This window comes from Chroicocephalus ridibundus, chromosome 1 (genome assembly GCF_963924245.1).
Source record: "Chroicocephalus ridibundus chromosome 1, bChrRid1.1, whole genome shotgun sequence".
In the NCBI taxonomy this organism is placed as follows: Eukaryota; Metazoa; Chordata; class Aves; order Charadriiformes; family Laridae; genus Chroicocephalus; species Chroicocephalus ridibundus.
The window spans coordinates 60,542,632-60,563,943 of NC_086284.1; the positions used below are offsets into that span (position 1 = coordinate 60,542,632).

The following is a 21,312-nucleotide window of genomic DNA, read 5'->3' on the forward strand; positions in this document are numbered from 1 at the left end:
TTAGATTGACTGGAGATGTAGGAAACTAAGTCCTTCAGGAGAACCCATTCATTGGTCCTCTGAATTAACTCGAGTATTCCTACAAAGCTCCTGTGGCAAAAATAGAGCAAACTTTTGGTTGAGGAAATAGATCATCTCTTCATTACAACGCTCGGCCCTCTCCCCTCCGCCCCATAAGCTGATATTCAGAGTTTGTGCGTTTCTCAGTCTGTCTGAGCAGCTTTACACTGTGAAGGAGAAGGGTAACACAAGAAGGGTCATGTTCATGAGCTGGGTGCCACGGACAACAGCTATCTTTCTTTTTGAACATTCTTGTAAATTTTTAATAAGTGTTTTATGGTTTTGTCTATCTAGCTGCTTTGGCTGAGATTTCTGAAATGGTGGCTCAGCTCCATGGCAATATGATAAAGATGGAGAATTTCCAGAAGCTGCATGAACTCAAGAAAGACTTGATAGGCATAGACAATCTGGTGATCCCAGGACGGGTAAGTAGCGGAATTGTGATCAAGGTCTGGTACAATTTCAAAGCATTAGGTATGTTTTAGAAACCTGTTTCATAGGAGCAGCTGTGAAATTGCATTTCCTCATATGAACCTTTTTCTCTCACCAAAAACTATCAAATGTAAACATAATAATACCATAGAAAACAGCAGCCGTTAAAGTGGGAAGAAGCAATCATCTTTATTACCTTTTTTACTGATTTTATTAGGCTTATCTTATGTATAGATTTGGACGGTTGTAGGCAATTCCAAACATCTATTACAACAGAGGCGGTAAAAATGTAATATTTATCACAGCATTCAGAGCTGGAGCAGTTGCACGTTTCCTCATTTCTTGCTGCTCTTAATTTATTTTTTTTTTCAACTCTGGATGCCAGAGTGTAGCAGATTAAAGGAAAGTAAGATATTTGTGCTGGAGGACCTTCAGCCCTTTCACAATGCCTCGCTTTGAAACTCCTGGCCCTGGGGACGAGCAGTCTCTTTAGTCTACATGTAACGTTAGGCAATAATTTTTGAGACAGTGTTGCCTTAAGTAAACGCTTTTAATTGTGTTATAAAAATGCCAACATCTCTTTCTTACTTGTCATGCTTTTTTTTTTAAATGGAGGCTTTTTTTCAGAATAAACAAGCCTTAGTGTAATATTTGTAGCCTTTTGTACTTTTCTAGGTGCACGTATCTCTGCGTGCAAACTTGAGAGTTGTCTGTTGTTGAAGTCCTTCCCACCCCACTCCCCTGACTTTTCTGTGTGATACACAAAAATGGTACTCGCGGCAACCAAAATGCGGGGGAAAATACGTCACTAGACCGGGAGACAGCTTGGGAAAAAAGATGAGTTTTGCATTGAACTGCAAATACGGCAGCTCTTGAACTTGCCCTGTAGCCCGGCTGCCCAGCCCTGACGCATTCCTGCAGGATGGAGGGACCACGGCTCAGCGAGAGCCACAGCCCGGGGTCTCCTTGCCGGGCCGTGTCCCTCTCCAGTGCCACAGCAGGGTCATGGCAGAGGGGCAGCCTGCTCTGAGCTCTCTCGGGTCTAATTCATTTGAGGATTCAAACATTTAGAAAAAGGGGGTGATGTGCCATTGGGAAGGCAGCACTGAGCAAGGGTATTTCTCAATTTGTGGCTGTCCCCTGCTTCCTCACGTTGCCTCTTCCTTGTCTCCCAAGCAGCTGCTCCCAAGCTCATGCCTCCTTCCAGCGATCCACAGGCCGTTCACTTCCTTGGCAAGCCCCTCACACATTTCACAGCCTGCGCATCTCTCTATCGCATGAAATTAAATGCTGTCATCGGGTGCTTCTGCTACCCTTTTCTATTTAAAGACAGAGCAATCTTCCCCTCCTAGGAAGTTCAAGAAAAAGGCAGACGAGGCGCAGAGGTTGTTTGCCTGCCAAGTCAAAAAGCATTGGCCACCACGCTCTGGCACATGCCCAAGATGTCGCTGCTTTGGCCGCTCTTCTAGCTCCGGCTGAAGTCCCTGCTCCAGCACTGGCCAGGCTGGGAGGCACATGCCACTGTCACCCACGGCTGGGTTTACCCGAAGGTGGCTGAACGCCACATCTCGAAGGAGAGGTCTCATGTTAGGCTGGTGATGCAGCTGTCCTGAAGGGGGCTGTTGGTAACCATCCTCTTCACGTTGCCCCGGTCTGGGGTCTGTGCTGCCACCGAGCTGGTTCCGATGTAGGACATTAAAACGTCCCGTGGTCAGCTGCACTTGCAGATTGCGGTGACCTGCAGCCCTTGATTCGTGTGTTCAAATGGCGCTTGTCGTGGTGGTGCTAAGCCTGCTGGTGACCATTAGGTGGTACTGTATAAATAGTAATTATGATTAATATTCTTTGGTGGCCGACAACAGCTTCCAGTGGCCTCTCTGGTAACGTGAGCCTTACTGTGGTATAGGGATAACCACCTCTAGCCACTTTTTCCACCCCTTAGCCCTTACGCAATGCGGGTAGGGGGACTGGACACCTCACATCAACCATAAGGCGACTGGAGTTTCTCTTGCACAGATTAATTAACCTTTGCCAGCCTGTTTATTGCTAAGCTGCAGGTGATTCTGATGTTTTATATGCCTTTTACATGCACAATTATGAGTAGAATGACCTTCAAAAGACTGTAATAAATAAATATAAACCTCTTGGCAGAAGCTGGAGGGAGTGGCTGAAAAATGATATTTTCATAGGTTTCGGATAAGTGGAAGGGTGAGTTATGGTATAGTCCACAGTAAGCCCAGGAAATCCAGCATTTTGGACATTTCAGATGTGCTACTTTTCCTATAATTCCATGCCCAAACATTCTTAAACAGTTTGATCTGAATTAATGTGCTGCATTATACGACATGGATGGTACTAGGATGACTCGCGCTGCCAGACAATTTCCATCATTTTCTGTTGCCGGTGGTGATGTTGATTTGTGTAGCTGATTTTACATCTCAGTGAAGAGCTGTGTAGCCATATGCACAACAGAAGCTTCCCAGTGGCCAACCAATAACACACAGGCCAACTTATCATTAGTTTTGACATCATGTGGACCATGAAAAATGCTCATTCAAAACCGATGAAAGAGGGAGGTGTCTGAAGGAATCAATGTTAGGTAAAGAAAATTTTGCTTAGCTGAATTTTCTTAAAGACTACGAAGGAGTACATCCTGAAGACAATTACGAATTGAAAGAACTTATCCTATAAATAAGATTTTTAACATATTTAATCAAGAAAATAAAAGGTCTTGGTGACTGATAGTCGAGTCAGTCCTATGACCAAGTAGTCATATTTATGTTTGCATAATAAAAAATCATCATCATTTTTGCAGAAGATACATATTTGTTTTGTATTTGTTTCCCACAGGAGTTCATTAGACTGGGCAGTCTTAGTAAGTTGTCTGGAAAAGGTTTACAGCAACGGATGTTCTTTCTGGTAAGCAAAGATACAATTTTTCGTTATATAATGAAATGTAACTGTAGGCAACTATTAGGCAAACTGTTAGACTTGAATTGTGAATTACAGTAAGTGTTTTTAAACAGCCTTATTTAAGTTAACATAATACATCACCTGTCTAGCTGGTTGTTAAGAACATATGTTTCTGTCCAAACCCAATATTCTCTTTTTAACTGCTTCTTACAAAGATAAAACTATTTATTTTTATATGACGCACTGAATATCATGATAAAATAATACCTCCTAGCACATTGCCTTAAATAAAAGCAAAGTCATTATAAAATGAAAAGTGGCACCAGGCTTAGTGATCAAGTGCAAGAAAAGATGAAGAGTAACCCCTGGTGATATGAATGACAATCCACATAATACTCTCAGGACGCATTTACAGAATCAAGTTCCTCCACAAACCATCCAGTTTCAGCCCATGAAGGCCCAGCGTGTTGGTGGACCTGCCTTTACTTGGAGATACATTCTGTAGGTCTTGCACTAGGAAAGGTTGTCTCCTCCCACCATCACTCGCAGTGTTTTACGGTGGTCCCACTCAGTCTCCGATCCAGGAGAGCTGAGCAGGTGGTTCCTCCTCTTTTCTTCCTGGCCAGCTGACTTGCTCCCAGGCTCCCCATCCTGCTGCTGCTCAGCCCTTGGTGCCGGGGCACTGGGGCTGGTGTTATTTATTAGAATTTATTATTAAAATCTGCCCAGCAGAGTGCACAGATTTTCTAGTCCAGTGTCACAGGGCAAAACATGAAAGAGCCAGTGTAGTGTGTCAGGAAAATACTTTCTTGGCCTCTTGTATGTAAAAGGCGAAGACAGCAGGTGTGTAGAAAAGCTTGTGAGTGCACTAGGTTTTACAAGGTGTTTGACTTTTAATGTTTCAAAATGAGCCAAAGGTATAAGCGCTAAATCTCCCTGGGTAGGATTATCCTCTGCCTTTAAAGGCACTAAAGAGGAAGACTAGTGAATGCGGTGCATATTTTCTTACAATTCTTGTTCCAAGACAATATCTCAATATTATACCTGTATAAAACATTAAAAAATGGAGACTAGACTCTCAAGCCAGTTGCACTGTCAAAGAAGTTTGTGGTCTGTCTCCAGCAACATAATCTTTTTGGAGGTAAAATCCTGAGTCAGTGTACTGGGACTCCAAATACGCGTGTAATCATTGGCAAAATTAAATCCCCCTCTAGTGGCCGATCCGCGTAGCTTCGTGAATCACTGCTGTCGGGTTGTAGATGTCTTTGGGAGAGTTCTGTTTCACACCACGGAGTACGATTTTTTTCTTGATGCACAACTGCCTCGTTTGACCCAGGTGGCACAGTGAAAATACGCCATTCGTATTATGGCAATAAAATGCGGATGGTCCTTTGACATGCTTTTGACAACTGCTGCTACATGCAGGAAGCTCCACAAATTGAAAGATTTCGTCTCTTCACCTTGATGGTTCTAACCTAAAGGCACCTACCTTAAAAACAGGTCTCGCAGCTTCCTTCTGAGTACGGGGAGTAGTAGGTAGCCACTTAGTAAGAGTTAAGCTGGACACCCCTCTCTGGGCCGTGCTTGCTTATCTCTCCACACAAATGAGAAGAAAATACGGGTGAAGCACACTTAACCTTCCATAGCTTCGAAGTGTGACAGAGTGTGAAATGTGCTACTTGGTTTCACTGCTGTTGTGGCTTGGTAGTTCTGACCCGGAGATCACAAAGGGGACAGTAGAAGACATCCAGTGGAAAATTGTGGGAACGTGCCTGAGACTAGCTGGGAAGGAAGGCAGGGAAAATAGCAGGTGCTAATACTAGGTACTGGAATATTGTTGAAGGCGGTATTTTGGATTCGTGCATTAGGGTTGCCATACAAATAGTCAGCCAGGAGTGGCAGCGTTCCCGTATTTACCATTCTAACTTCTTTTTCTACATCCATACATGCCGACATCATTCTAATAATGCTTATTCTTGCTTTTTAGTTTAACGATATTTTATTGTACACAAGTAGAGGCCTGACAGCGTCAAATCAGTTTAAAGTCCACGGGCATCTTCCGCTGTATGGCATGACAGTAAGTATTGTGAGAACTTAAAGAATTCATGATAAAATGGCCATTTGTGGGCCCATCTGAATTGAGTAATTTCTGATGGGGCTGTGTTGGGTTTGGCATGCAGCTTTCTACGCAAAGGCGATTATACAGTAAAAGGGAGCGGGGGGGGGAAGGCATTTTGCCTCATAATGCAAACTTCTTGTCAGGTGGGTTCTTTATTTTTTTAAACCATAAATTTAACCATGTTTCTTGCAAGTAATTCATCACCAGTTGCTTATAGACACACTGTGCAAGGCAAGTAAACAGTAGCGGCAGCCTAATTTCTATGAAAACACGTTTCCTAATGTTGTCAGCTCTGTATCTTAAAGCCAACGTAGTGGGAAGCTGGCAGCAAGGTGTCATTTGGAACTCTTGTTGCAATTCTGGAAAACAGCTGATTCGAGCCAATAGCACGTAGTTACCTCTTCTTCTTATATCATTTCAAAAGTGTTTTTGCTAGTTTCAAAACACTTTAATTCCCCCTGTTATTTTCACTGGAATTTCTCATGGGTTTGTCTCCGTTCTGGGCTGTTTTCCTGAGAATGGAGTGAGGTAGTCCCTCCCACAGTCACTGAATTTGTCTAAACACCTGCAAAGCTTGACGTTTTATCTAGCGTTTCTAGGAATCTACTCAGTTATTGATGTTCATTTGGCATGGGCTTGTTCACAACAGAACTGTGTTATGCTGCAGTGTCCAGAGCACTCCCAGCCTTCAACATATCCTTTTGTATGATGTATTTATTCTTCTGATAAAATACCACTATTTTCCTTTTTTTTTTTTTTTTGACACAAAGCAGACAAAGCCATGCTTTTGGTTTAAGAGGTTATTGCAGAACTTACTTACTGTTTTTCCAACTTGCAAGCCACCATTTTTTTCTCAACACCTAGCTCAAAATTGTCGTTCGCGAACATTTCTCTTCGTTTTCTTTTCCCCAACGGTCAGAGCTCGTTCAGGTCGCTGCTTCACCTTAAGAAATGCATACTTCCTGTAATCTGACCGCATTTGGGCTTTTTTCTCTCAGATAGAAGAAAGTGAAGAGGAATGGGGGGTTGCTCATTGCCTGACACTACGGGGTCAACACCAGTCCATCGTCGTTGCCGCAAGGTAATTCAGTGGAGACAACCCACACGTGTAAACTTGTATTTCTCTGCAGCTTTCACAGTGGGACCGGTAGAAAAGCAGGGAGGCACCATTTTGTTTGGATTGGCTCCTAAAACAATTTCAAAGGTGTATTCTTTTGTGAAAGCCACCCAAAAAAGAAGGGTGAATGGGACAAGATAGAGTGGTAATTGTGCAAGTCAGAACCAAAACTAAGTTATTAGGAAAAAAACCCTAGCGTCTTGTGTCTGAATTAATTTATTTAACTCAAAAGCAAGCTCAGCTTGTGACTATTTCTTAGAGTTTGCTTTCGGCCTGTATGAAAGGGAATAAAACCTGAATTTTCATTGTTAGTACCCGCGCTGAAATGGACAAATGGACCGAGGACATTCAGATGGCAATCGACCTGGCAGAGAAAAGCAGTGGCCCTGCCCCAGAGCTACTGGCTGGCAGCCCCCCGGACAACAGTAAGTAAATGCTCGAGAGTAGGTTTTATTCACTTCCGTCAGTATGATTGGTGATTGCTTCTAAGCAAAGTGGTGAAAAATGCTGGCCACAGGTCAAACTGATACATTTGAAGTTGATTTTTATATATATATATATATATATTTATGTATGTGCCATTTTAATGTTCTTGTTGATGTTAGCAGAAAGTTTCACTGAATAGAGAAGTGACTTAAGCATAATGATTCCAGGAACTAGTTAACAAGAGTTGGGCAGTGCCTGTCCTTGCGAGGTATTAAAAGCACCAACAAAGCACAGTAGTTAGTCTTTGATTCTAACACTTGCAGAAACACGTGAAAAAAGTCTACTTAACATCTGCACAAAATTATTTCTAAAAGTGTGTCTTAAAATTAGTTCACAATATTGTGGACAGAATTGATTTGTGTAATTTTTCCAATTATATATGTTGTTGCATAGAGGAAGAAAGATGCTTTTTCCCTGCATTTCATAGAGTCTCCTGATGAAACTACTGTAGACCAGGAATCTGAGGACGACCTCAGTGCATCCCGCACCTCACTCGAACGTCAGTCACCACACCGTGGCAACACTACGGTGCACGTCTGCTGGCACAGAAATACCAGTGTTTCAATGGTCGACTTTAGTATTGCTGTGGAGGTATCTGCCTCAGAACCATCTGAACTGCAGCTCCAGGCTCGCTCTTCAATGACAATTTCCTTTTTGCTCCTCCTTAATAAGTGCACTATTCTGTTGTCTCCTCCTGGGGAGGTTTCAGGCACACCGATTAAACTTGACTCCTGTATCCTCAAATGATGGCATAAACCATCAGTCAAGAAACACGTATCCGCTCCCTTGGTGCATCTTTGTAAAATCAGTTAGAGCAGTAATCTGCATAGAAGTAACTCTTCAAAAAAATGCCGATGCCCTTTAAAATTTAAAGCAGGTCAAACTGTCTTAATGCCTTCAGTTACTGAGGCATTAAGTCGTTGCTCGAGCTGAAAGGATATTGTCTTTAGCTGCTGCAGCCAGAGTTTTACTTATGTGTATTACTAACGTACTTTTCTTTACCTAGCCATCTTTTCTGGAACCTTGTCTCATTGCTCAGTCTCATTGCTTTTTCTTTATTTGCACTTTCCATCTCAAAATAAAAATCCTTTTTCCACCTCCCCGATCACAGCTAAGCCAATTTGATGCACATTCGTTAATTCTGTACTCAACAGGCGAGATGCAGACATTGACTTTTCAAAGATTAAAATGGAAGACTCGTAGTTCAGTGTAGGTTTTAGGATGAGGTGGTAAGCCTGCTTAGGTGTTCTTCCTTCACCCAAGAGTCTCCAGCAAGCTCCAAGTACTTTACCACAGTCCTCATCCAATGGAAATTTAGGCTCAAGGACAATGGTAAAAGGAATCTCACAGCTGAGTGGACTTGCACTCGCGAGGCAGCCCTCAGGCGTCAGGCCACCGTTGCTCTAGAGAAGCATCTAGAGATGTGAGGACAGACCATATGCATAGTTTGTGTAATTGCCTCTGTTTAAAAAACCAGAAGGCGAGTTTGTTGCTGAAATATGACAAGGGAATTTATTCTGTACAAGAAAACATGGACTGTAGAGCCTCATTTCGATCCCACAGGTTTTTCTACTCTTTATACCCTTATATCCTGCAAGGGAGGAATAGTTCAGCACAGAACAACGTCTCGTGTTTTTCCCTAAAGCAGAGGCCTTTATTATAAATAGATGTAAAACTTAAACCAATGACTAATTCTACCGATTAAAACATTTAGTTAGGCAAATCTCTTGGTCTGAGATCAGTGCTCCTTGGTCATAGAATCAGAGAATCATAAACGGTTTGGGTTGGAAGGGACCTTCAAGATCACCTAGTTCCAACCCGCTGCCATGGGCAGGGACACCTCCCACTAGACCAGGCTGCTCAAAGCCCCATCCAGCCTGGCCTTGAACACCTCCAGGGATGGGGCAGCCACAGCTTCCCTGGGCAACCTGTGCCAGTGTCTCACCACCCTCACAGTAAAGAATTTCTTCCTAATATCCAATCTAAATCTCCCCTCTTTAAGTTTAAAATTGTTACCCCTCGGTCCTTACTTTTGTTCCTCCCCAAAGCAGCGAAGGCCAAACAAACGCACCCTGGAGACATGCCTTGTTCTGTGAAAACACCTCCAGCTCCACTGCTGTTCCATGCGTGGCAGGTTACGCTCATGCTCACCTCATTCTGTTGGTGCCTCTCACTTCAGCATTGTCGTTTATTTTCTTTGTGTCTCTCCCTCCTTTCTGTCTCTCTCGTGGTAGAAGATCCTCTCTCTGTCAGTGACTGTACTTCCCTACCTGCTGGACTGATCAGTGATCAGCGGCCTGTTCCCATTTCATATGTCTGCTGGTACCGAATGCAAAGCCTGTCCTTTTATGATATCCTCCAGAGTAATGAGGTAACAGAAAATGAAGGAGTACACCTGTAACTTAGGGCAAGGAGGCAGCACTCCAGATATCAGAGAACGGGATGATTTAAGAGCAAAGGCTTTAATGCCTACCCAAGTCGGGTGAAAACAGAACATTTGCAAGAGCATTTAATTTGTAGCAGATAAATCGGGACCACCAGACTTTGAGTATTAAGCTTTACAGATTAAGTTATTAGCGTCTGCATTATATAAAGGGAGTGATGTAAACAGCTATTCTGAGCCAGGTGAGAGCCCGTGCAGTCAGCAAGGAATGGGAAGTAATTAATGATCCACTGAGACCTCCCCTTCATTGGCAAGGCCCAGCGGTGCTGGACTTTACATCTTCACGGTGTGAAGAGCAGCTGAGAATAAGGTTAACAGTCCTTGCTTTTGAAATCTTTGAAAAGTTACCGTGTGACCTCACTGGGTACTGAGAGCTCAGTCTCTATCTGCAATTCTAAAGTATGTCATAATTTTCCTTTACATCACAAATTCATGTCAGCCTTTCTGTTTCCATTACTCTATTTAAGTATCATTTAAAACCAACACAGAGAGACAAGGGTGACAAGACTGACTGATATTTGGTAATACATTACTGAAAGCCGCCTCAATTAAAAAAAAAATAAGTATAGTTGCTTGAAACTTTTGGAAGTACCCAGCTACAAACAAAAAAAATATGTTGCATAAACTACTACTTTATGTAGTAGAAAAATAACGTCCATTCAACCAAAACATTTTCGCATCCAAAGTCACATACAGCCAGATAAAAGCAGATAATTTTTCTAACGGTAATTAAACCTGCAGGTACCTTTCACTGTTTTATTTGGCTACTTTGGTTCTGTTTCAGAACCAGCTGTCTGGAAACCTCCTCAGAAAATTCAAAAACAGCAACGGGTGGCAGAAGCTTTGGGTGGTGTTCACCAACTTCTGTATGTTCTTCTATAAATCGCACCAGGTAACAGACTGCACCGGGGGGGTGGGGGGTGGCTGGAGAAGACCTTTTGGGTTTTGTCAAAGCGGCAGCAGAGAGAAACGCGGACATCGGTCAGGGATGCTGTAGGCGAGAGAAGCCGACGCACCGGTCACGGCTGCACAGCATTTCCTGCTGCTGGAACGTGGAACTTAGAAATGTTGTTTGCCGTTACTAACACTTAAGGCAAACGAGAGAGAAGAGCGGCCAATGATTAATCCATCTGAACAAACATCCCGCTGCAAAAGTAGGGGCTTTGTGTTTAGAATCAGTTGGACTTTTGAATCTCTGTGTTCGGGCAGGGCCTGAGCACAAAATAATTCCAGTTGCTACGTCGTGCTTTCATTGCTATAGGAAGCCTTAAGGATAGAGTTTCCGCACTAAAAAAAAAAAAAGAATGAATTGTAGGATATTCTACACATGAGCAGCGGAAATAAATGATTTGTTCATACGCGCCATGCCATGAAGTGAAAGGACTTCGGCAACAAACGCTGCGGGGTGGCCGGTACATTTCTAGAGGAGCAGGTGTTTGCAAGCCTAGGGTGAACACGCACGGTGCTCTGCCGATGCCAAACCGTGGAACTTTATGTTCGTCAATTTGAAAGCAGTGAAAGTCCCAAGATTTCAGGCACCTTTCTTATGAGGGAACACTGGTAGGAGCAGCCTGCAGCACATCCTTAGGAGAAGGATCCATAAAGATGGGCAAGCTGAAACTACCCGACAATTAAGATCATTGCCATTGTACAAAGCTAGTATTTTTTCCATGCACATGATGATGACCTTTAAATGAGTGTGTCTCTATCTTCCATTTTACTTATGTGCTCTATTTACTTAAGGGCATTTGATCTCACGGCATTTTCCATCATTTCTTTCCAGGACAATCATCCTTTAGCCAGCCTTCCTTTATTGGGATACTCACTCACCATTCCTTCCGAATCTGAAAACATTCACAAAGATTACGTCTTCAAACTACATTTCAAATCCCACGTGTACTACTTCAGGGCTGAAAGCGAATACACATTTGAAAGGTAAGTCTGTCTTCCGTGAGAGGGAATTTTGCAAAATTTCAGGAGTTGGTTTTTTTTCCAAACAAGGTTAGTAGATGCGGAGTTTAGCGAATTGATTCAGTAATGCAGGCGAGTAGTTCAGCACAACTAGGGAAAGAACCCTTTAAAAATACTACAAGAAATTTTAAACCTGATAATGCTCGAACCAAGTGGTTGTTTTTGATAAGGTGGTAGCTGTAATTGTAATCACTCCAAAACCTGGGTTATGGGCAGGAATCATCCAGTCAAAATCCATCAGGCTGGCTGTACGGGGAGCTCTACGTATCGGACTTCAGGAAGCATGGAAACAGATCACAGGACTTTTCAGTAGTTCTTCAGAATAACTTCATTCCCTCAAGTACAACTGGGTGGAAAATCTACACCTGAAATAAAATTCTGGTTTTTCACAGAAGCGGCTGGTTTCACTATGCGTTTCTGCCAGTTCAGCATGTAATTTTTACGCCTCCCACTGAGCTTCGGATACACGGAGTGCCAGGAAACAGGCACTGCTCCTCCTAAATTGTGGCTTGAGCTTGTTCATTCTGGGAATTAATTTGGCTCTTTCCTATGAAGCATTAACACGTCAAAAATCTTAATGTCCTCTCTTATTCAAGAAAGCCGTTATTAAGTTTTAGCCATGTCAGTCTAAAACTGTAAATTGTGAGAAAGAGGGGATTAAATAAATGAGTAGAATTGGAAAAAACACAAAAGCCCTTTCTCAGTTCTAGGGAAAAGCAGCAGCAGCCACAGCTAAATGACATTTTTTCACTCTGGAATCGAATGGTTGGTCTCAACTGCTCGTCGCTTGGACCACCCGGGGGGGTGGGGGGGTGGGGGGGGGTGGGGAAAGAGATTTGGTGTCTGCAGAACCTGTAAAACCACTGCTAAGTTGATGAATTTTGGGTCCCGCCCCCCCCGTTCATCCTCTCTAAATCTCTTTTCATACACGTGCTTGGCCGTCATTTGGATCTAGAGCTTCAGACAGACTCGGGAGTAAAGTAGGAAGCAAGATGCTCCCGTAGGCAGCGAAAATAAAACTCTGTGCAACTGGGAGCGCAGACTGCGTCTTTCGGGAAATCTTTCCGTAGGGATTGACCGTTCTTCTGTTTGTGTCTCTCCCTGTGCCTCCTCCCAGATGGATGGAAGTGATCCGAAGTGCCACCAGCTCCGCCTCACGCACTCGAGCTCTGAGTCATAAAGAGCCTCACGCCTATTGACGGCTGAACCGGCCGCCCCGTTGATTGTCCCAGCAGCTGCTGATTTTCTAGAGGACATTTGAGACTCTTTTCTCCCTCCAAGTTTAGTAAAAACTTACAATTTGGTAAAAGAAAAGAAAAGGAAAAAAAAACATAATAAGTATGGTTTTGCAGAAGCTTTCACAATTCCTTAGCAAAACTGGTTAAGTTCTCCATATGTTCAAACTAGGTCACCATCATCCCAGTGGCTGCGGTTCGTTTCATGTCTTGTATTTTGTCATTCTGTGCTGTTTTTAGCTTGTGCCAGTATTAAAATATTGTCCTTATTAGAGTGCCAAATGCCAAAAGACATTTTGTTGCCTCAAAGATTGCACCTAAAAAAAAAAAAAAAAAAAAAGACTTCACAATCTGAAAACTTTCTCCTCTGAGGCAAACACTATTTCTTCTCTTTTCATAAAAATATATTATTTTTTTTTACCATGTTAATCTGTAGACTGCTGGATTTTTAAATGTAGATGGACTTTCACAGTATAGAATATAATTATATATACAGCAAGCGGTCTAACAGGAATGAGATAACTTTCAGATTTCATTTTTTTTCCCCCCAGTCTTTCTACATTTAATCAGCAAGGAATTACTAACTTTCTATCTTTAACAAGGAGGCCGTTTACAGCTCATTCTCATTTCCCTTTGGGGTCACAAACCCGTGTGGTATAAATAAAGTATAGGATTCTTACCTAACCATTTTCTCGGTGCAAGTTGACCAAATTGTTCACCTGTTGGCTTTGAAAAGTGAATACTACTTGCAAGATGAAATTTTTTTAAAAATAATCCAGTGCAATATTATTTGGGCTGTTGATGTACTGTGAATGGTATGTACAAGAAGAAATTAAAAGGCTGTGGTGACGCTCTGCTGTTTGTTTTACAAACTTGAAGGAAAACCGGTATGCTACGAGAACCGCAGCTATTGGTGATCCGCTTGGAGGGTCTTTCCGTAACTGAACTGCTGTAAGCTGGGGGTGCTGCCCAAGCCCCGGGTTTTCATCCCGCCTGTTACACATCCTGCCATGATTTTCGGTTGCTTCTTGGAATTTCAGTCTTTCCCCCAGAGAGCGAGAGGTACAACCAGCAGCGGAAGCACCCACGTTGCGTACCTGGCCTTAACATTTGCCAGCACCCGATCGTGGATAAGCTGCTGGCCCACTCAGAAGGTTGGCAGCGCTAAGTCTACAACGCTTAGGTGCTTTTCCTTACCTTTTAAGAAACATTTCGTCGTGAGGGCGACGTAAAACTTCCATTAAGAGAAGTCCAGCGTGCTGGAAACACATCTATGTGTCTTTTAAGGGCCTTTGAGGAACTGCAGCGGCAGGCAGAGGGGAGCTGAAGCGAGATACAGGAAATGAAGCCGGGATGGTTCTACCCCCCACCTTTTTCTTCGTCTAGCTGTTCACTTTGCTAATGCCTTACCCATGCGCGATGTAGAAAATGCCTTACAGCTTTGCTCACAACAAAAGGGAATAAAATACCGCACAATATGATCAGATATATTGCTGTTTTGAGACAGTAAAGCCTTCTTTCTATTCCCCCCATCCCCAATAAAGATATCCATATAGAGAGAGAGATATAGATATATAGATACATATACACATCCACAAAGAGGGTGGGCTCCTAACCCCTCCGGACCAGCAGCAGCCCCCGTGGCCAAATGGGAGCCACCCTGTCAAAGGGAAACAAGTATTTCAGCGTGTGTCCTTCAGCTGTGTGGAAACCTTCAAACCCCCGGGCAGGTAACTCCTTGCAGTTGCACTTTTCCTTAGCTTTTTTCCCCCAAATATCAGTACGGACATAATGATCACACCGACCCTCCAGCATCACCTCTGTCCATTTATGATATGATGAGGGAGAAACTTAAGGAGGCGGTAGGAAAGTGTGAGGAACTTTTTCCCAGTTGCAGGTCCCATTGGTCCCGCTGCAAGCCGGTGACCCTGGCTGTGCAGGGCCAAGGCGAGTGACTTCAGCAACCTCACAATAACCTACAGGAACCGCAGCGCTTCAAGACCGACCAGGAACATCAACAATGATCTTTACAGGGGTGAAAAGGGGAAATAACTCGGCACCGATGAAGATTATATGCAACTACGTGAGTATTTATGTCATTTGTAGCCAACCTCCCCTCCCAAGCCACGCTGAGAATCCCTGGTGGTTCGGGTTTGTTGGTTTTTAGAGGCGGAAAGGGGACAACTGCTGGCTACTGGATATGCATTTTTACATATGGGAAAGTTTTTCTCTGAAATGAACTAGCCAAAAGTTAGGGACTACATAAATATTACATCATCTAGTGCAGCAGCCTACATGCTACAATTCCCACTGCAACTGCCTGCTGGGTCCCCACCTCCTCCTTCGCAATTGTCAACTGTAACAGTAAAAAAAGATTTTAATTTTAATTGGAAATTATATTGAGGGTCATGCTCTTAATTCAGCTAAAATTGAATTTTATTTTAGATCACTGAGGCTTGTGGGCTACAATCTTTATTGACGTGATCTGCTGCAGTAGCGTATTCTGAGCTCTCAAAAGAAAGGCTTTTATTTACATGCCTGAAATCCAGTAGCACCTTTTCTAGGAATGTTTCATTCCGCAGGACAGCAGCGATGAAGCTAGGCTCTGGGTGCACCTGCAGCACAGCCTCCTGATTCAACATGCCGAGTCTTTTTTGTATTATCTTTTTTCTACAGAAAAGAGATTTTAAATAAGATTCACACAGACCCCCCCTTTCTTTACCAGTGCGATTCTTTTTTTAATTTTTTTTTTCTTTTTGTTAGCGGAATTGGTCCAACTGCTGTCATTTAAACAGAATTGCGTTTTGTCAGCATTTTTCTCATTCTTTATCCCTAAGGTTAACCCAAAAATGCTAAGAGAATAAAAGCGACTGTCTTGACGGTCATATCTTACAATCTGTTGAAGCCTGCGCATCTGAATAAAACTTGTGGTTTAGTAGAAAGCTGTAATATAGAACCACTTATTTTTAACCCTGATTCCCCTCATACCATCCATCTAACCAAGGGAGGCGTGGAGACGGGCAGGGTCAGGGGGTGCCAGGGTAGTAGCCGTGACTAGATACGCTGCGCTCGTGTTTCAGCAGTGGGGGGAACCCCTCAAAAGTGGTCACTCCAAGAGATTTGCTCTTCTTGTTCCTCACCATGAATCATCAGTTGCTGGCTTCAAATAACAAACAAATAGAAGCAAAACAAAAGCTTTATCGCCACAGGAAGGGATCAGCAGAGCCTGGACTCCTGTGGATTTTTATCTCCAAGGCTAAGCAGCGCCATCACTTCTCCGCTGTCTGACTGTCTTTCATTAAGACATGAGTCTTATTAATATACTCGGGTCTACCTATTTTCACAACATTTGAATTAAACCCTGTCGAGACCTCAGTGCCTTTGTAAATTCAGCTGAAACCAGCCCAAAGTGACAGCTTGAAAGACAAGTGAGCCAGTCGAGAAACACACGCTGTGATTGCAGAATTCTGGATAAACGTCTCTGAGCAGAGAACAGAGGTCTCATAAGGAACACGCATTTCAGAGACAAAAACCGGGGCAATATCCCACCATTCCATCAGCCAAGAACAAAACAAAGAAACAAGCGGCACTGGAAAAGATTGATTTTTGACTCTTTTTTTCTTTTCATTTTTACACAGGACCAGTTATGTGGGCTCCCTCAAAAAAAAAAAAAACCCCCACACATATAGCATAATTATGGCTGTGCAAACAGGCAGCTCCAGTTGCACACAATCATCCCCCCGCCAGGGGCACAGAAAAGGTGGCAGAGGGAGAAAATCGGCAGCGTGGTGCACGTATGTTTTTAACCACAGAAAACAGATATATAACTACATATATAACTACAGGAGTGGAGCTGTCACAGAGTTTGTCCCCGGTTACACAAGTAATTAAGGATGCGATGGTTGGCGTTAAGTTAATGCCACTCGATGGGAGCGCTTCAGCAGCTTCACTGGGCTGGCGGGATGGGGAATAGGAAGCGGGTTTCAAATCGGTGCCATCTGGAGCTCGGCACATTGTCTCACTATAGGACAAACCGTCAAACAGAACTGCACGTATTTAACCAAAACAGTACACTACCCGTCACTGATTTGTGTAGATAAAATATCCCTTAATCAAGACAAGAACTAAACTTCCCACATGGTTAGGCCATCTGCGAGACAGAAGCTTACCCTCTTCCCCAACAGAAAAATATTCTCAACGTCCTTGCTCAGAAAGCGTTGTTTGAGTCTAAACAAGAGTTTTCTACAAATTCTGAGGCAACAAACTGAACCCCGATTTATGAACTTTCTGCTTACCGTTACTGACACATGGACAATCACTGAGGTAGAAACCCGCAAGAGCATCCCCTCCTGGAGGAGGAAGAGACACCCCCCCCCCAAAATCTCCTTCTTACTGACCACTCGGATGGCACCATTTCATTAAACTTTTCCTTCTTTATTTCTAGGTCGTGTAGTTTACAAGGAGTTTTATCACATTGGTGTAGAGTGACAAAAGTAAAATTTAAATACACGGTTATGAACAGGCAGCAATATTACAGAAAACAAGATTATCTATACACTTTAATTGTCCTCTGTAATCATGCTTTAAAAGAAGGCAGGAAACCGTTACATACCATTGGTCTATTGCATGTGCTCAGTGCAGTTACTGGCGCGTCTGCAAAATACAGGGAAAAAGAGCAAGCTGGCAGATTTGTGCTAGGCTTTAAGCTCCTCCCCAACGACTTACAAAAATAATTTGCGATTGTACCGCCCCTTTGCTTATCAGCACTTCTGATAGTCTTCCGATGGTGACATTTTTGAAGGCAAAATGATGTTGCCTTAAAAGTAAGGCTAATGGAAAACCATTACAAACCGGTACCGCGTTGTTTCCAAAATAATACGGAACACCACAGAAACTAGTAACAGCTCAACGAGACATCTCACGAGAGCGGTCAAAGCACGGGCAGGTGAAGGAGTTACGGTGGATAAAGCAGGATAACGTTAGGTGCCACATAGCGCACACTCTTACCTTCCCCCTGCGCCCACCCTCGGGGCACCACCGTCAAATCCTTCCGCAGCAATTAGTTCCTCTGTCCGTGTCCACACGGATGGACAGAAAACGTCTGGAGCTGCAAAGGAACCACAGCGCTTCAGAGAAAAGAGCGGCTTTTGTTACTATACCCAAAGCACTCGGTACTGCATCGACGGTGCCGCCATTCTCTAGCGAGCTGGGGATCAACTACAAAGTGCAACTGCAAGGAAAATTAAGTTAAAAAAATAGATTACGCATCTGATATACTTACAAAAAGCAAGCCTTCAGTTCAAATGACTGATTTTATTTATTACTTCTTTTTTAAACAGTGAGTTTATTTACTGCCTAATCTTGAAATCCCTGACAAATAAGCAGTTCTGCTAATTTAAATGTTTGCATAAATAGGGATAGCTTGTTGCTTAGTATATTCAAGACTGAGTGAAGAAGTACTACCTGCACAGAAAAGTCATCAGTGCAACGCTGTAACACAGATATGTTTTTAGCATGAAACAACCTCTCAAAAATATCAATACACTTCTTTTTTCTTTCCGAAACCAAGGCCGCGCTTCTTCCGAAGAAAGCTGCTCTTCTGTTCCCAATAGAGATCTGATTTTGAACGCATCGGTACTTCTCAATAGCAAATGACTGTAATTGTACATTCAAGATACAGCACACTCTTCTTTTTCAGTGAATCTCAGTTTAAGATAATCTATATTTAAATAATCTATATATTATATATAAAAATACACATCTCTACCATAAATGAGGTCTTGTCTTTCTCTAAGTGTCCTAGCCTTTTGGCCAGTTGCCCCTGCTGAAGGCCTGACTCGTCTTAAGCTCCTAAAACCAAGGGACACGTTCACCAAGCAAATTCTGCCACAATCTACTCAGAGAAGTATTTCCTTAACGTACAGTCCTGGAACGCAACTAAAATGCAACTCAAGAAAAAAATATGTATGTATAACTTTTTGAATGATTGTTCAAAAATAGCGTACCTTAGAACTTAATTTTGTTTTCTAATTGAGAAACTCTTGAGATTCCAGCCAGTGCCATAACTTTAACTTCCCCACTGAATCTCCGAGTTCTGTGCATCTCCAAGTAAGCCCGCTCTAATTTCAAGTTTTTATATTAACAGATGACTGGGGAAAAGCTCCCATTAATCTATGTATCTTTCAAATGCAAACACATCTGTTGATTTCCATATGCTGTCACAGCACATATTTACGGAATGGCTGAATATTCGAATGTTGAGATGTCAACAGGTGAGTGTCCCATTGCGCCGCATTCGGACACGCATTTCGCAACAGCGGAACTGAACTGGTTTCCTCAAGGGTAAGCCTATCCTTAATGTTGAAGAGCCCACAGAACAACGTATTTAGATACTAATCAGAGAGGAGTTATAAAGCATTGCTCAAACTTACGCATTGTTCAATTTACCTTAAATTCACTTAGCCACAAAGCCAAGCCATTACCTCTTTACACTGGCCAACGTGTTGTGTCTGAGAATATGGCTACGAGAATGACTGCATGTTCTTTCAACTGTTGTTTCAACCCGGTCAGAAGTTTCATAGCTCTGCTAGCACGACAGTGTCCTCTAACTGTTAAATTATTAAATTAATAATTAAGGCTAGTGATATGCATAGAATAAGGGCTACCGTGGTGACCTGAAGTCCTGCAAGGAGACTGCGCCAGCTTCCAGAATGGTTAGAGAACCTGGAGCTTTTTGTACCAAACCAGGTAGATATGCCTGTCCTTTTAAAATTTTAATCCTTTCTGTTCCAAAACTCATACCTGTTTTTTTTTTAAAAAATAAACCAGATAAGTTACCTCACTGTCATGCAAAAAAAAAAAAAAAAAAAAAAATCATCCATTTCTTCATTAAAAACAAGGCAAAAATGCTCTCTTAGCTACCAAAATAAGCAGCACCTGAATATAGCCTTGGTGCAAAAAAAACCAAGGTAAACCTCCGAGTAATACTGTGAAGAAAAAAAAGCCACCTAATCAGCTGTGTGTGTAACTAACATTACTGTTTCCAAGAACTCTAAAACCATAAGTCGGCTATCTAGGAACACTCACAAAACAGCGGAAATTTCAAAATTTTCAAGAAGTAACTTTTTCCTGGGAAGGCCATTCTTAAGAAGTAGCGTACAACACTCAGGGGCTCAGTTTTGGTCTTTCTGTCCAATGTCTGTCACTTTCAGTAAAAAGAGATGCACAGATTTAGGCAGCAAGACCAAAACCAGAATCTAGAGATAAATTTTTCTTCTACGCTGCAAGACGTTCATTTTAATGATAAAAATCGGCATGATGAAGGAATACTTGCCAGTGTCTCAGAGCCATCATCTTAATGAGATATTTCAGAATAAATGTAAATAATAAGGATTTATTTGTGTGAGCATTCAAACATGTTTAGGTGAAAAGAAGATTGTGTCCGAATTTCAGTCAAGCTTCACAAATAGCTATCACTAAAATTGAACAATACATAGGGTTCAGAATTTGCATTGGCACAACTTAAAATTGAAAATATGAAAGAGCTCATTCTTTAGGAAAACCAATAATTTAAATTTAAAGCTTTGAGAGACAAGGTGTATTAAATCTAAAACAACCAGAAGTAGTACCATAATTAGAAAGTCACGCTCAGAATATAGATGAAAAAGGAAGAAATACTGGAGAAACAGAATAAAATTGTGTCTTTGCTGAGGTACGAACAGAAGGTTCCATAGTACAAGATTAACTCTTTCAATGGCAAATTCTTCACATACAAAAATCAAACCAAGATTCACTTATCACATAATTCAAAATTTACACGTAATAAAGGCAAGGCAATACTCAGTTATGGCCTGTCAAATATTTACCCCACTAACATTATCTACAGAAGCACTTTACCATTTTGTACACAGTGATTCCTTATGCACGTTGAAAGGCTTTCAGTTAAAAAAAGACATTATATACATATCTGTACACAATTCCAACAAACATACTCCGTCTCCCAGTGGAATTCTTAAAGCAAGATACCTGAGGTTTCTCAATATCTCCAATTTCTCTATCACAAACCTAAATATACATTTCAGATTTTACAAAAAGACGCCTCCCTGGAATATGTGCATTATCATTTAAAAAAAAAAAATTATAGCTTTAAGGAGCTGAAAAAGACTGCCTCCATCCGAGAGACTTCATTTTCACTCTTGCGCATTTCAGAATGTCCTTCTAGCAAAGAACATTCCCGTGACTGAGGGGCAGAACAACATTAGGGTGGGCGCCTTCAATGCAGACACCACGGGATCTCTGTTGTCTTAGAAAAGTCAGGAACAGCACGTCAGTAGGATGAAGTACCTCCTCCAGCTAGTGAGTATCTGAAGAGGAAAAGAAATAGTTACTGTTGTGATCTTCGGAACAGTGTTCTACAACAAGCAGCAACTAAAAGTTACTCCATTTTATGCTATTGAAGTTCCAGCCTTTTTCCTTGCAGAATGTCTCCACATGGTGATTCTCAGCTTCAATTGCAGCACCAGAAGTCTTTGAAATT

General features: G+C 42.3%; 2 protein-coding genes across 9 annotated transcripts in view; one reads left to right on the forward strand and one right to left on the reverse strand.

Annotated features, from left to right (window-relative positions):
- Positions 1 to 13,626, forward strand: part of FARP1 (FERM, ARH/RhoGEF and pleckstrin domain protein 1) — a 219,635-nt gene extending 206,009 nt beyond the window's left edge. For 5 of the 6 annotated variants that reach the window (XM_063336705.1, XM_063336689.1, XM_063336696.1 and 2 more), the window contains exons 19-27: positions 355 to 485; positions 3,343 to 3,411; positions 5,393 to 5,482; positions 6,523 to 6,605; positions 6,954 to 7,066; positions 7,555 to 7,718; positions 10,355 to 10,462; positions 11,354 to 11,505; positions 12,659 to 13,626. In XM_063336705.1, the coding sequence (XP_063192775.1) occupies positions 355 to 485; positions 3,343 to 3,411; positions 5,393 to 5,482; positions 6,523 to 6,605; positions 6,954 to 7,066; positions 7,555 to 7,718; positions 10,355 to 10,462; positions 11,354 to 11,505; positions 12,659 to 12,740 (992 nt within the window). In that variant the 3' untranslated portion in view covers positions 12,741 to 13,626. Of the gene's footprint in view, positions 1 to 354; positions 486 to 3,342; positions 3,412 to 5,392; positions 5,483 to 6,522; positions 6,606 to 6,953; positions 7,067 to 7,554; positions 7,719 to 9,361; positions 9,499 to 10,354; positions 10,463 to 11,353; positions 11,506 to 12,658 lie in introns of all 6 variants that reach the window. The other variant, XM_063336712.1, reaches the window with a different exon arrangement.
- A 3,588-nt stretch (positions 13,627 to 17,214) lies between these two features.
- Positions 17,215 to 21,312, reverse strand: part of STK24 (serine/threonine kinase 24) — a 63,540-nt gene continuing 59,442 nt past the window's right edge. For all 3 annotated transcript variants that reach the window (XM_063336723.1, XM_063336731.1, XM_063336740.1), the window contains exon 11: positions 17,215 to 21,139. In XM_063336723.1, coding sequence (XP_063192793.1) covers positions 21,103 to 21,139 — 37 coding nt within the window. In that variant the 3' untranslated portion in view covers positions 17,215 to 21,102. The remainder of the gene's footprint in view (positions 21,140 to 21,312) is intronic.